We start from the raw sequence: 16,968 nt of genomic DNA, 5'->3' as shown, positions 1-16,968 counted from the left end.
GGAAAGATCTCTCGTTAAAATTCTTTTCTTAACGAATAATTTCGTTTGGTTTTGTTTTGTTCTATTCTATTCGAATAAAATTACAAACTTCCTTTCGTACTTACATCATTATTGTTAAATTATCCAACCAGTTATAAGATCTACGAATGAAATTCCATAGAAATGAGTAATTTGATGTTATGTCACGTTACGTTTCACTCGCATTAATTGCTTTATATCAAATTGTTATAAGTAATTTAATGTGCACTTCGTCAGGTTATAAAAACGGATTATTTATTTTTCTTGAAAAATATTACGCTTATGTATTATAAACGCAAAAAATAGAAAAATTAAAAAAAGAAACAACATATTCTAAACTCATAGACGAGATTTATAACGAAGTTAAAAGAAATTTGATTATCCTTAAAAACTTCAGGGTTTCCGCTTTAGTTTCTAAATCATTCTCCAATTAGTTCCTTATTACCGATTCCTCGTAAAACTCATTTAGAATTTTTTATTTCTTCTTCGTCTTTTTCTTCTTATACATTTTACAAGTAAATGGCAGAGCTGTTTAAGAAGAAATGAAAAACTTTGTTCGTTGTTAGAAAGAAATGAGAATTGGTCGGTGTCAATGGCCGGACATAGACTCACACGTGTACGCGCGTGTGTGCGCACACATATACATACATTTACAGGAGAATAGTTGATACCCCTACTTTCTCTAACATACCATAACTTTGGTCGATCTTAATCATCACGAGTGGTAATTATTACGGTACGTTTATTAGCAAATTTATATCTCACTCGTATCAATATTAATACGGATATTTTATTTGTTATTCAAAAGAAAATTCGGAAAAAAATTTATTGACCGTTGTTCTGTAGTGTGGGGTGAAATGGGGTGGAATGGGGTGGAATGGGGTGGAATGGGGTGGAGGGATCGATTTAAAAATATCTTTCTCATTTCGGGAGTCACCAAAACTGGTATCGGTAATATATTATCATTGTCGTTATTGAAATGATATTTATTAAACGTTAGCAATTAATTTAAAAATCTTATGAGAAGGTGAGTGATATATCGTATACGGTAAAAGTAAATAAATCGTCGACGAAGGATCTGTTGGATTTCATTCGGTACACGTCCTTCGACGAATTCGCAACAACGTTTTCCAGTTTTGCCCCGAACTCGTACCAGCTGACCTTCGCGTCTCGCTTTCTAGAAGATCACCGAACGCTTCCTTTGATCATTTTTCTTTCTTTTTTTTCTTTGTTGTTGTCGTTGTTGTTGCACTCACGATTTTGTTACGTGCACGTATAATCGAATTAATTCGTGTGCATTGAATTTTGTCCCCAAATTTTATTGGCTTTTACACGATGAAATGTGGCACATCAAATTTATTTTAATTTGTTTAATATATTTTTCTTTTCTAATATATATATTAATATTTATTAGAATAGAACACGACAAATATTTCACGTTATTTTGATAGATAATTATTTAAATCATTAAATATATTCTCGTTGACGCACGTTTCTTTCATCCCTCGTCTGCTTTCGCAGGATTTCTTTTTTTTATTTTCTAACGTATTTTAAATTTTTTACAAAAAAAATCGTATATACTTTAATCAACAATAAATTACAATTCATACAACATACTTCGAGCAAAAATGAATCGAGTTCTTAAATATACAATAAAACACTTGCGCGCGCACGCACGCACACACACACCCACACACACACACACACACACACACCACACGTACAACTACATATTGTAATTTATTGACAATATTGTTGTTAGAAGTATCTTATTATTGCTTATTAGTATTCATATAAATTTGAATGGTATTTTAAAATACAAATTCATACAAATTCACGTGTAAAAATCAATGAAACCGCATAAGAGTCAGACTGTCTGAGGATAAAATTAAAAAAATTTATGAATTTCTTAGAAAGATATTTTTATAGATAAATTTGTTTTACAATTTTATCTCATTCATTTTATATATATACGAACATATATACAATTTGCGATCGTTCCTTTGATATCTATTTATCTGCTTATCGTTCATGTTAGAATCAATGAATGATAAGGTGATTCAAGTTCTTGTTCGATCATTGCGAAGATACAAATGTGTTATTATAGAAAATAAAAAAAAAAAAACGCAGATGCTATGCTATTCTTTCATGACAGATTAGACGATCAATTGATTTTCCAAGAAATTGTGGTAACATCCTCGTAACGTTTTGCAATCCGTATGAATATTCCCCGTTTACGTTGACGTATCAAACAAGGAAAATGATTCGATGTTTCCTTATTAAAAAAAAAAAAAAAAAAAAATTTTATTCATTTTTCTTTCCTCAAAATTTGTTCAAATAATAATAGAAAAAAAAAAGTTCTATAAATATAATTTCGAAAGTATATTAATTTACGAACCTTTGGCTTACCTTAATATTGTGTTTTGTTGGAGATCAAATTTATATTTTTCTAATACAAAAATAAAAATAAAAAAAAAAAGATACGTGCGTGTGCACCTTAAATTGATATTTATCCGCTATTAGTGCAATTTTTTCGTAGAAAAATTAGCATATCTATTGGAAGTAGATAAGGATATAAATTAATTTATACTAACAATAAGTAAGAACAAAAAAAGATAATTTAATGGTAACAATTGTGTTGTTTTATTTTGAGTAAAGATTTGCAGATGTCTCGTCAAACTGCGTTAATATCTTATTCATGAGAGTCACTCTAGAGGATTCTAAATATAAATTTATCGTCAGGGACGTTTAATGCTTATGTTTCAAGAGTCTACGTGCACGGTAAATCCACCACCGGGCTTGTAATAAAAATATTCAAAAGTAAACGAATAGTTACTACGCGTATTTAGGAAACAAAGTTCGAGTTTTATCTATTTTTTTTTTCTTTTTTCTTTTTCTTTTTTTTTGTATAAATGCGTCAAATCTTCATTTCGTCCGTCTGTGTGTACCCGTTATTTTTCTTTTTTTTTTCTCTCTCTTTTAACATTTTTTTCGAAGAAAAATAATACACAAGATTTATCATCACTCATATTAAACTTCTATCGTATATTTCTTCTCGTCGTTGAATCATTTCCATTCATGTTAAAATCGTGACAAATGTTCTCCTTTTATTTTCAATGATTTGTATTACGTTTACTTTGAAAGAAATAAGAAAAAAAAAGTAGCGTTGAAATTTTTCGCAATGAAATTCGCGGTAAGATTTAAAAAAAAAAAAACGTATTTCTTGCTTTAGCAACGTGTTCGTTCTAAATAATATTTCAACGTAATGCGTATAAAACGCATAATAAATTCGTGCCAAAATTTTATATTCCATGTGTTTTAACGTTAAATATATATTAACTTTTCTTTTATGTGGTTTAAAATTTGAGATGTGATTTAAAATGTTTTTCGTTTGCCTCTTTTTTATTTGTTCATATTTTATTTTAATCTTATAAGAAAGTATCCATCTCACGCGTATTATACAGTTTCCAGATCATGATATTTATTTCGATCGTAAGTTATATAATAATTACGAACGATTAATTAACAAGATCGTCGCACGTAAAGGTTCAAGAGTAATCTTTCACGATCAGCTAACGTATAAATCAAAGTTGCGATTTTCTCTGTTTCGATAAGATCAAATTGAATGATGATGATGATGATGATGATGATAATGATGATACTTGTGCTTATCTTTGCGTGTTGTGTGTTGTTAGAATACATACACGTATATATAATGTGTATGCAATTTTCGTATCTACATAGTAATAGGTTTAAAATTATTTAAATTACATTTGATAATAGAGTAACGTTGAAATTAATTAATAATTTAATAAAATTTAATGAATCAAATGTATATATATATTATTATTAATTACGATTTTGTAAAAATTTCAATAACATAATCATCTTTTATATTAAACCACAATTCGTATTAAACATCTTGAAATGAATTCCAAAATTATTGCTCAAAACTTTTATCAATTTTGTTGTTATTTGACAAATTATTTGGAAAAAAAAATTTATATATATATATATATAAATAAGAGAAGAAATATAATCGATATTAAATATGAGTAAATAATATCGTAAGCATTATATCATCGAGTTATAATAGTTTAAAAGTTAGTATGTGATATATCATAGATTACGTAGATATATAGTTGAAATCGTTTCTTCTTTGAATTATGTTGAATGTTCCAAAGGTTGGCGAGTTTTCCTGACCAAGATGTACGAGATAATGGAAGAACAAAAAAAAAATCAAATCAAATCAAGTAAAATGGGAGGATCGTTCGGTATAGTATTTAATTGGATAATATCTAACGGAATGTTACGGGCTAGCGATCGAATCTTGTTGGTCCTCTTCGTTTAGTATTTATTCACTTCCTCTTCCGCATCGTTTCATTGCTACTTCCGTTTTTCCGTTAGCACAGTAATAATAATGAAACATGCAACGAATCGGTGTACGATCACTGTGACACCGATACATTTCATCTAAAGCTTTCTCTCTTTTCTAACAGATATTTCATAGTTCTTTTTGTTTTTTTTTTTTTCGGAGTCACAATCATTTTTATAGAATTTTATTTTACACACGGGTGCGCGTAATTAACAGGTGTAGACAAATCGTTACGTATTTGTTTCTTATTTATTATTTAAAAAAATAAAAAACATATATATAGTCATAATGTAGAATGAGATATTAAACAATTGGATAGCGAAACGATATATTTTAATTTTGTTTTATTTATAGACGAACGTAATTGTACGTTTTATGAATTTTCATCATTTTTTTTTTTTTTTTTTAATTACAAATTGCAGGATTTTTAATAATCGAGAGAAAGAATACTATATTTATTTATTATTCATTACGATAAATATTATTCTCGAATAAATGTATATAAATGTTACTTTATCACGTAATGTTTTAATAATAATGATATAAACGTACAAAGTTCTTTTAGTCATAAAGATTGCAATGTATTATCATAAAAATAACATAGAAATCGGATGGATAGATAACCACGTGTTCGTTTTATAAAACAAAATATCTGTCGGTCAGTTCCTGTTCATTGAACTTTTTATTTGTCAACAAGAAGAAGTGTTCATTCGCGGAAAGTGAAAATCAATGTTTATTGTACTTTTTTTCTTTTATTTCATCTTTTAAAGCGTTTAAACGAGGTGAAATCGCATAAAACTCTTTAAAAATTCTCCTTTTGCTGAACGTGACGATAAAGTTGGACGAGTCATAGCAACAACTGACGTCATGCAATCGCTAAAGGTAATCTTGAAAATGAAGCACGTGTGAGGATCGTGAAAATCTATAGATCTTGCAAAACTAATCGAACGATCTTGTGATAACGATCTTTATAAAATAAAAAAAAAAAGAAAAAAGAAAAGAAGAAATATAAAAAATACAAAAAATGAATGGATATAACAAAAATTACGATTCGCGTGATTTTAGATTAAAAAAAAATAAAGAAAATAACGTTTTCATCTTTATCCGCGAATTAAACAAATCGTATTTTTAATCAATCTCTATTTAACATAAAATCAAATTTTCCTCTTCTTATTTAAACATCTTTTTTCGTTACAAGTACCTTATATTACAATAAAATATTTCGTTTCTATTTATACCATTGATCAATAAAAAAAAAATCTAGATACGACAAATATACTCGTCGTATCTTTTTTTTTTTTATTTCCAATGAAAACAAATTAAATCTCATAATCTACAAAGTTGTTTGAAACGTCTTAGAAAAATAACGTACAATTACAAGATATTTTTATTAACAACAAACGATACCGTACTCTATTATCATCATTTATATTTAATGTTATCTAGATACGGTAAATACACTCTTAAGTATTATACTTAAATGAACGTTAAGATTAAATTTTTATAATCTACAAAATATATCAAAAATGTTATATTTCTAAATAATCGACATATTACATTTAATTCATTTATTCATTACAATAAATTACTATACCGACATTTGTCGTGTAGAATATATCTCGGAATAATTTTCAATAAAATACAATTTCATTTGAAATATTTTCTTTTTTTTTCTGTGTCTTCCACTGTGATATCTTTAACTGGTACCCTCCTTTCTCGCAGTCTAAGTAACTGTACTAGCATTTCCTGTATTTCTAAATTGGTAAGAGTCGAACGGCGAATCGAACTATATCGAAGGTCAGGATAAACCTTTTCACTCTACTACCCAGTCTTCTTCGTTTCCAGTACAGACAGATACACACACACACACACGCGCGCGGTTTATTGTACTACATATCATAGTAGTTGAAATGTTCAAGTTGGTTGATAGTATTCCAATCGCGTATATACCACGGAATGCAAGTACTGTTTGTGAGCTTCCATTGCGTATAAGATTGTATATATGTATGTACGTGTGTATGTTTGTATGTATACCAAGAGTATTCATACGAATACGATATATTAAAGCTAACCCTGAAAGGATATCGTTACTGGAACTCGTGTGACGTTCCAACAAACATACCTATACTTATTCGACATTGGGATTGATTCTCTGTGCCACCCCATCACAAATTCCTTTGTCATACTAATATATTATAATACGTTATTGAAGCTTATAATCTCTTTGTGATATATATACGCAACGAGAATAATTAATCAAATTTAATAATATTAATTATCGCGAAATATAAATTAACAAATCGTTATTACGATAAATTTGGATTTGTTCTCATTGAAATTATAACAAATATGAGTTTTCTTATGGATTCACATACTTAATCGTTTGAAATTATATACAAGTAAATAATTAAATATATATATATATTCTATTTATAATATACGATTGTTAACGAGTTATTTAAATAAAGAAAAATATCTTTTAAAAAGTATATTGAATAAATTTATATATGTAATTTTTAAACATTCGTATAACTAACTTAAAATAAAAATTTCCATATTTAATAGAAATTATATTTTCAAAAAGATAATTAAAAAATAATTTTATGATAAATATATGTGGGATGCGAGCACCTCCAAGCCAAACACTTAAGTAGGCGTTCGTGAGGAGATTGGACGGTGGGCCCTGGATAGCTCAATTGGTTAAAGAGCAGTCGCCCGGAAAGCGGAAGATTCGGGTTCGAGTCCCGGTCCAGTCTGTCCAACGGCCCAATTTTTTCTCGAATCCTACATATATATATTTCTGTTATCTATCACTTTTGATAAATTATTAATTACGATTGATTGGTATTTTACGGTCGTGTAAAAGGGTTTAATAAAAAAAAAATGTATTTCCTCCCTAAAATGGCTTAGAACGAAAACGTGACACAATAAAAATCCCATAAACGATAATAATAAAGAATACATTTTTGTGTATATTTTTAGGTGAAGGATGCGTTGAAAAACCTGTGTCGACTTTATGGCGAAATTACGTGACCAGCAGCAGACCTGACGTTTCTATGAGGTTGACGGTGACTAATGGTGGTTTGACTGCGACAACTAAAGACCATGGTTTAACGGAATATTGGGCTCATAGAGTGACTTATTGTACAGCACCGGTATCCCATCCACGACTTTTCGTTTGGGTTTACAGACACGAAGGGCGTAGGCTTAGGCCTGAATTAAGGTGCCATGCTGCATTATGCAGTAAAGAGTCTACAGCAAGGAGATTAGCTTCGACCTTGAATGCAAGGTTACAACAAGCCCTGCTTGAATTTCGCAGAGATAAGGTCTCCAGGCAAAATGCTAGGTAAGATTATCATTCGATATTTTTTTTTTCTTTTGCATTTCAATAAGTCAAGGAACAACCCTTTTTTTCGAGTATAGGCATTTATTTCGGTCTCTCGAATAATTATAATTTTTTGTTTGTTTATTTTAAAAATGATTTTCATATTTATATGATTTATAAATTTACATATGATGTATTTTTTTTACATTTACCGTTTAATAGTATGAATATTTATTGTACCATGTTTCATATAATATGTTGTTATAGTTTAAACAGTGAGCGTCACATGTTTACATTATAACGAAAAAATTGACTTTGTTGGAATTTTTATTGACAAAATATTTGCATATATTATTGATAGAAATATTTTTACGTAGAGATTCGTTTATCTGGTATATATATATATTTTTTTGTTTTTATTTATATAAAAATACATTTGTATAACAAATTTAATTATTTATGGCATCGAGAATTGTTTTCTACGGGTAAGGGTGGGAGGGAAAAATAAAAGTTACTTTTTTCGTAATAATTATGTTGAAAATAAAATGGTTCTTTCTTTATCGGATCTTTAAAGATCAAGGATAATCAAAGAATTCTTCTCGTGTTTTGCGTTCAAAGCATCGCAATGTCTTGACCTTCGGCGAAAAGGTAGAATTCAGGTCACGTTTCTGTCGTGGTTCGCCAGAAGTAGAGGATCCAGTCACGATTCGGGTCGAAGTGATCGTTAATGTGCATTCGGGTCATAGATTCCACGACATTTTCTTCTTAAGAACAACTTAAACAAGTATTATTTGTTTTTCTTTCTATTAGTTCGAGTATTTTCACAGGGGTAAATTATATAAGAAAACAGGTGTGTTAGTTCGAACAATATTATATTTATATATGTATATATATATAAATATAATATAATATAATAAATATATAATATATAAATTATATTTATTTATTTATATAAGTAAATTTATTAATATAAATAAATAAATTTAATTTCATTATTTATTAAATATAATAATTATAAAATTATTATAAATTATATTTATATATATATAGTTTCATTATAATATAAATCAGCAATCACACAATTATATTAAATATTAATAATATAATATAAATATATAAATATGTAATAATAAAAAAGAAAATGTATATTTACAGGTTGTCCTTGGCAAATGCTCTCTACGAAAATCCTTCGTTACCTAGGAGAAAACTTTTATTGAGTACGGGTGGTCAAAATTATCGGCCACCTTTGGAAAGGTCCAAAAGTGCGCCGAAACTTTCAGCCATCGAGGAAGATGCCGTTGCAGAAGAGATCGAACAACAACGATTACTCGAGGACCTGAGAACGTTGGAAACAGTTGCAAGAAGTTGGCAGGATCAGGATGGTTGGAGATTGGCACGTCTTTTGGATGCACTCAATCGAGAATCTTCTGACGAGAATGGAAGTATATCGAGTGGTTGTGAAACAGCTAGTACAGCAACTAGTGAAGAAAGAACGATTGGTCCTGAGGATCATCAAATTGCTGGTGAGCATAATTTAAAACATCTAATAATATTGAACGCAAGGTCCAATTGTTTTTAGTTTAAATAAAATAAATAACAATATTATCATTTTGTATTATTCAGGTGAGACGGAACATCATCAAGCAAACGCTAGGATCCTTTACGAGGAAGAAAACGTAAGAGGTGGTGTTGGACCGAGAAGAAATTCCGAAGGTTCACCTAATTTTATGACGTGTGCCGGTAGTCCACGTTTTCATCGTTGTAACATAACACCCAATCGAAAGAGGTTTTCCTTGAGAAATGAGGAAGACGAGTCTATGGAAGAAGAAGAAGAAGAAGAAGAAGAAGAGGAGGAGGAGGAGGAAGAGGAAGAAGAAGAGGAGGAGGAGGAAGAGGAAGTGGAAGAAACTGTAAACACCCCTCTGAATCGTTTTGAATTCGAGGACGTCGAGGATTTCGACGAAGTGGTGGATTATAGGCCTAGGGGTGAGATTCATCATCATAGAATTGAAAGCACGCAAGAGAAGGAAAGGCGAGTATTGGAAAAATATCCAAGTAGTAGGTTGAGCCGTCAATTGTCCCAAAATGAAGATACTTCATTTTTGACGTTGGATTCTTTGGACGAGGAAGCTGACAGCGATGAAAGTGGTTACGTTGAAGCACCGCCTAAATCTCTCCTAGGACAGGACGATAATAATAGGAAAAACGATAATAATAATAGTAGTAGTAGTAGTAGTAATAGTAGTAGTAGTAATAGTAGTAGTAGTAGTAGTAATAGTAGTAGTAGTAAGTACGATAATACCAAGAAAGAGCTTGATGTTATTGTAGATAGCAAATCGAACGATATAAACGAACGAAAAGACGAAAATACGACGATTGAGAAAAAACTTGATGATAGGAAGCAAATTGATGTAGACTCTAATGATCCTTCGCTTCATGCGATAGATGATAATCAAAGGATCAAAGAGAGAGAACGCGAGAAAGCAGACTTCATTAAGTGTCCAATATCAGAGACAATCAAGAAGTTAGCTAATGCTTCCCTAAGAAGTTCCAAATCCTTGGAAATTGCTACGAACAGTTGTTCCAAGGCAATGACTAATCTCAAAACGTCGAAATCATTCGATGCTACCAATAGGAATGAGAACGTCGAAATCGAGTCGCCGAGTTTGTTACAAAGAAAACAATTGTTAGCTCAGCACGGGGTTATTGTTTAAAATTAAACGGGGAAAAAAGAAATAACCCTGTAAGTTGAACCCCCTCGTTTGTAAAATTATTTTTTTAGAGAGAGACCCAATGGGGAGAGAGAGAGAGAGGGTGGAGGGGAAAGAAGGATAGAGAATATAATGAAATTGCATTTTCGTGGTGTCCAGTGCATACGTGAATCGTTGCCCACAAAAAGGATTCATCACTTTAATACGTGATACGCTTTTTATGTAGTTCCGTGATATATTAAAGCGTTGTAATACGTAAATAGAAATTCAGCAGTTTCCATTGCTTAATTTCAAATTTGCTCGCTCGCTTACACCGAGATTAGAGACAAAAATTATCGTTTGATTTCAATATCGTCAATTTTATCAATTCGTTGCGATTAATGTGTGTGAGAGAGAGAGAGAGAGAGAAAGAGAGATATTTTAAGTGTACTTATTGGTTTTGTTTTATTTTTAACGGATAATTAATTAATTCTTTTATATAGATCGAATGAAATTGTTCAAACTCTGTATTCCTAAGAGATAATATGTATATGTGTATTTTGTCCTCTCTTGAAAAATATTTAATAACGAAAATAGCGTATAATTATTATATTTAAATGTTTAGCCGAAGATCATTTATTTTTCAGGCCATTTATTATTGGCATTCGCATCTGTATTTTTTTTCTTTTTTCTTCTATTCTTTTTATATATATAACATATTAGAAATTCTTATTTTATTATTTGACGTAAAAGTTATTAATATATGGATTATTCGTGTGTCAGATCATAAATGTGATTAATCTAATAGATTTATATGAACACTATGTTTTTTTTTTTCTTTAATAATTAGATTTCTTTCGATTATGGAATACAGTTCTTAACGCAAGAACCGTGCCATACACCATTAAAAAAAAACAAAAAAAGCAGCTTTTTTTCATACGCACAAATCTCCCTATTCTTTTTTTCCTAATCCTATTAAACGTAACTTTTAATCAGGATTAAATTAATAAAGTTCGAGAGGGGAGGAGAACAAAATTATATCAATCTCAATGTTTATCATCGTTTCGCTTGGTAAAAAGTGAAAATTTAGAATGAAAACATATTTAAAATACATTATTGACTATTGTACAAGTATTACAATAAAGAAATATGAAATAAAACCTCTACCGCAAGTCCATTAAAATAATTAATATATATATATATATATATATATAAGTGCTTCGAAATAAACAGAACTTGCAAGAAATTAATTAATCCATTAATGGAATATTCGTGTTATCCTAATCACGTGCAGGTAGATTACTAAATAATAATTGCAAAATTGTTAATTATATGCAAATTTAAAATATAGATCTAGGTCGATTGATATATAGTAACAACTCTTTTATATATACATAATTTTCTTACCTCTCTGTGTAGTAAAAATGAATAATACAGAAACGTGACTTAATTAGAAATGATCTATAGAATATGTAAATCGAATATATAATTTTAATCGCAGGAGAACTTTATAAATCGATTGAAACGTTTTTCTACAAAGTAACTGGATTATTCGAGAAACATTTTATTATTAACAATTGATATTGCAGTGAACTGCATTATCGACAAATGGTAATAAGATAACAAAAAAGTTTTATAATAGTTACAAACTTTTACGTTAGATAGCAGAATCTGGTCGAAACCTTTCTTGCATCAAAGTAAATCTGGTTATCATTCTCCAAGGGGTCGATTATATATATTATGATCATATTTTTATAAATTTACTAGGAATATTATTTCTCATGAATCAAAATCATTTTCAAATGATCGATAAAATATACAGATATACGTTAAAATAAAAATACATGTTAAATAATTGTTTTAAACAAACGAGAAATTTCTTTTTCACTAAAAAAAAACATAAAATTATCGGATTAAAACACAATAAACTGATCGTATAAAAAAATGAGGTCCTTCTTTCTAACTCGTAAAATCGGTGCGTCACGATTCGTGTACCTTAACGATGATTGTAACACGACCAAAGGAGAAAGTTAAGCATCTAAACGGAAGTATTGAACAAAAATCGAGAAAAGGATAGATCGAGATCGTTTCCGTATCGACATATACAAAAATTCCCACCAACTAACTATTATTAATTCACTATATATCTACGTATCCCAGATTGCAACACGTAAATTTTGCGCAAATGAGATAACAAATCAAAGTGAAAAAGAAGAAAATAATAAAATAATTTTCGATGAAATGAAAAGAAAAAAAGAAAAAAAAAAGAAAAATACAAAAAAGTTTTTTCACTAACGTAAAATATCGAAAGAGATCAAAGTTAACGAATCGTACGTTCAATTATTTTTCCATGAAAAAATATAGGGAGGAAAAAAAGGAAGAGATAAAATTATAAAGGTTGTGAAAGAGAAGAGTCTGTTGTCAGGACCGTTAAAGGTTAAGAAGACGAGAGAGGTGTACGTATAGAGAATAAGAATAAACGAAAGAGACTGCAATCCGAGTAAGGCCTTGTGTCGTGTCAAGATCAAGGTACATCTATCTCTCTCTCTCTCTCTCTCTCTTTCTCTTGGTGTTCGATTCCGAGCTTGAGTTCCTTGGTTGTGTCGTGTTTCGTTGGACTCGTCTTGCGTTATGTGTAAGCGCAAACGTTCGTTCAAGCCTCGAGGCACCATCGGTATGACCTACTAAAGGCTTCTACGAGCAAACGAGTGCGCCCACACGCATGGATTCGATCGAAACGACGAATGGTAGGTATACCTTCTTCTTCATCATCGTCATCGTCATCGTCATCGTCATCGTCATCGTCATCGTCATCGTCATCGTCATCATCATCGATAGTAACAAATTCGTAAATTAACAAAATATTTTGATTATACATTTTGACGGAAGATCGAAATATTTCATTCGATTTGTTTAAATTTGGAGCAACGATTCCAACGTATATAATACGGTTTTGCACATGTTTTTCTTTCTTTTTTTATTTTATTTTTTTTATTTGGAGAAAGAGCAAGTGGTGGGGGAAGTATAAGGGCCGGACACGTGGGCCACATCGTGATTATACATTTTGACGGTAGATTGAAATATTTCATTCTCAAATTTGTCTTTAATTTGGAGCAACGATTTGTGTACGTATATATACAATTTTGCGTATCTTTCTTTCATTTCTTTTCTTTATTTCTTTCTCTGTTTGAAGAAAGAGCAAGTGGTGGGGAGGGGGGGGGCGGGAGGGGGAAATGTAGGGGCCGGACACGTGGGACACCATAGTCTCTCGACTCGTATAACGCGCGCGGTAAGAGCCTCGCGAGTAGTGTTAACGGCCTTGCTTTATGTGGGTCATGAAACAAGGTCCCACCAGCAGCGGCGACGAGAACCATACGAGAGAACCATACGAGAACCCAACCACGACTCCGATCGAGCCTAATCGATAAGGGACCTCTCTTTACATTGTCTTTTTTCCTATAACGAATAAATCCTATTTTTTACACTTCTTTATGTTTTTCTATCTCTTCCCCGCTCGAATTATTCATTATTTTTTTCTTTTTTCTCAAGCAAAGAAATTAAATAACTATGATAATATATTAGGGTGAACCGATAAGTTCCTGCTTTATATTATATCACGTTGAAACTTTACTTTTTAAACTGCGCGATGGGATTGATCGTATTTTTCTTCTTTTTTTTTTTCTTTTTGTAAAATTTAAAAAATAAAAATATGATATAAATAAAATAACGTTAACGCGGAAAAATGTCGACAAAAGGGATAATAGTAGCAAGTTTGTCATTTGTTTTCGTTAAACGTACGTACGTACGTTGATTTTAAACGACAGATTTGACGTTAATCGACACTTTGCTGTTCTTTATTTTATTATTTGTTCTTTCTTACTCTCTCTCTCTCTCTCTCTCTCTCTCTCTCTCTCTACCGATACCCATAACGTTTTCATCGTGCGTTCGCGTTAAACTCGCGATGCCAAGAGAAATCGAAGTTGATCATTAAGCTTACCGCGACGTGAATTCGGCCCATTAGCCGCATTTGAGGTTCCTATGTCGTCGTTCGACGAGTACGCCGAACAAAAGGGATTTTAAAACGGGGATGGGGGTGTGGGTGGAGAAGTGGGGGGGGTTCTTTCGTTAAACGACATCCCATCGAATTCTTCTGATCTGAAAAAAAAAAAAAAAAGAAAAAAAACATAATTCGTAAGAGAAAATAAATCCTTTTCCTTTTTAACTTTCCCACCCACCGTTGTTTACGAATTATCCAAGTAAACGAAACCGATACCTAATAAAAAAAAGAAAAAAAAATAGAAGAAAAATGGTTTGAACTAGCGCGTAAAGATCATATTACCTACGTTGATACACTTTTAGAATTTTGAATATACGCGATAATTAGGAATTCTTATTTTAAATGGATCATCAAGATAAGGGCAAGAACAGCTAGATTATACACCATCCATCCGTTCCTCGTGCGACGAATTCTTAACTGTATTTCTCTTTCTCCCTACTCCAACTAACTCATCCGCTTATTTGAACGTCCAAGAATTATGAAAGCTAGACCCCCCCTACCTCCCTCCCACCCCCTCGAAAACGTCGATTATTGCTGTCGAACTTGTTGAGTTTAAAACGGACAGATGAATCCGCGATTAACGATTCATTAATTAATCTTGACCGAACTCTCCCCCCCCCATTTTCTTCCTTGGTTTAGGGTCCTCGTAAGCTTCAACTAACGCGAGTCTTTATAAACAATTTAATCGATTTATACCATCGAAAAAAAGGAGGTCGTTTAGAATGATGTCAACTTGAAAACATATATCCGTTTTCACATTATACCAAAATGTTACACAAACATGTCGATAATCAAAAATGTTTGAAATATGAACAAATAATTAATCACGTATTTTATGCACTCATAAGAAATATTAGACAATATTATAATTGTTCTATAAACATTACATTTGTCCAAGTTGGTGATGCATAATCAAAAAATCGTTAACACGACGTGGAAATAATTTTTTTGTCGATCATATTGACGGATTTTTTTGTTTTTTTTTTAATCAAGATTCAAAACTTTTCAACCCCTCGTCTTAAATTAAGATATATTATTTATAATAATGTGGGATGCGAACGCCTCCAAGCCAAACACTTAAATAGGCATTCGTGAGGAAATTAGACGGTGGGTCCTGGATAGCTCAATTGGTTAAAGAGCAGTCGCCCGGAAAGCGGAAGATCCGGGTTCGAGTCCCGGTCCAGTCAGTCCAACGGCCCAATTTTTTCACGAACCCTACAATAATATAATTAATAATTAATAAGAAATAATTGTGTTATTTCATTTAAAGGTAACAATTATGATCCGTAATAATTAATAATAATAATAATAAAAGTTTGAACGACGAAGCCCGGAGCAGCATTAGTGTTTGGAATCTTTTGACACAATCTCTTTACTTACATTAGTGATATTGCGTTGAGAGAAGCCCAAAGAAGAACGATGGCAGACGATGGGAACTTTACCACGGGAATATGGAGAATCCCATTACGGAGTTGGAAATACTATGTTGCTACTGCTGTTGATGCTACTGCTGCTGCTGTTGCTGCTGCTGCTGCTGCTGTGTTGCTGTTGCTGTTTATTTTACCTAGAACCATATATACATAGTATACTTCGTCCATTGAAAAGGAGCTCAAAACTTAATTGTGTGAACTGTACCATTCGCATGATTCCAATTGCCTTTAATTATTCGGCCATTTGTGAAATGTTTCCATCAGTCGTTGTTGTTGACTATTATCTTCTTCGTTTATATTATAATATTTGAAATGATAAAAATTGATAGAATCGTTTTAACAAGCGCGTAAACGGATAAAAGAGACAATTTTGAATGATTTATTTTCATTATTTTTATCTATCTATATATATATATATAATTTTATTCTATATATATAATTTTACTGATTTGGGAAAATAAAATGAGTGATTTTATCGATTAGAAGAATCCATGAAGATTGCACGAACGTGCATATAATTATGATAGTTGTCTAACAATAGAATATAAAGATTATTTCAATGTTCTTCATACGATTTATTTGTTAATGTAAATTAAATAATAAATCAACGACCTAGTCACTTCAAATTACTTAAGTCAAACAACGCGTACACACGGTTAATAAAAATGGATAGGTGACCTAGTTCAACGAAATGAAAGATAAAAATCAATTTTACTGTTGATTCCAGGAGAACACTGAAAAAATATACTTTGGTAGTATCGAATAAGTATGAGAGAAAGTGTTAACAAGAGAAATGACTTGGAACTCGTAAAAAAAAAGGGAGAGTAAAAAGACAAGATAATATAAATAAAAATTAGAAAATATATATAGAAATAAAATCATATAAAATTATTAATTTTTCTCTCCTAGTTTATATTTTTGACTGTGTTGACTTAACGAAGTTAAGATAATCGTTTGGATAATTACCAACACGATTGTTATCTATATTCTATCTTATTTTATCTTTATTAAAAGATTAGATATTTAATGAGTTAATAATGACATTTTAACGATTATTTTAATAACATTAACGT

The 16,968-nt window shown here is 30.8% G+C and overlaps 1 protein-coding gene across 2 annotated transcripts in view; it reads left to right on the top strand.

Annotated features, from left to right (window-relative positions):
* LOC122520213 (probable E3 ubiquitin-protein ligase bre1) overlaps positions 1-11,568 on the top strand; it is a 52,219-nt gene extending 40,651 nt beyond the window's left edge. For both annotated transcript variants that reach the window (XM_043640269.1, XM_043640268.1), the window contains exons 3-5: positions 7,376-7,739; positions 8,874-9,241; positions 9,342-11,568. In XM_043640269.1, coding sequence (XP_043496204.1) covers positions 7,376-7,739; positions 8,874-9,241; positions 9,342-10,432 — 1,823 coding nt within the window. In that variant the 3' untranslated portion in view covers positions 10,433-11,568. The remainder of the gene's footprint in view (positions 1-7,375; positions 7,740-8,873; positions 9,242-9,341) is intronic.
* Positions 11,569-16,968: the final 5,400 nt, after the last annotated feature.

The sequence above is a fragment of the Polistes fuscatus genome, unplaced genomic scaffold, assembly GCF_010416935.1.
Source record: "Polistes fuscatus isolate 324 unplaced genomic scaffold, CU_Pfus_HIC Scaffold3, whole genome shotgun sequence".
Classification (NCBI taxonomy): domain Eukaryota; kingdom Metazoa; phylum Arthropoda; class Insecta; order Hymenoptera; family Vespidae; genus Polistes; species Polistes fuscatus.
This window is presented reverse-complemented; position numbering and strand designations above follow the sequence as displayed.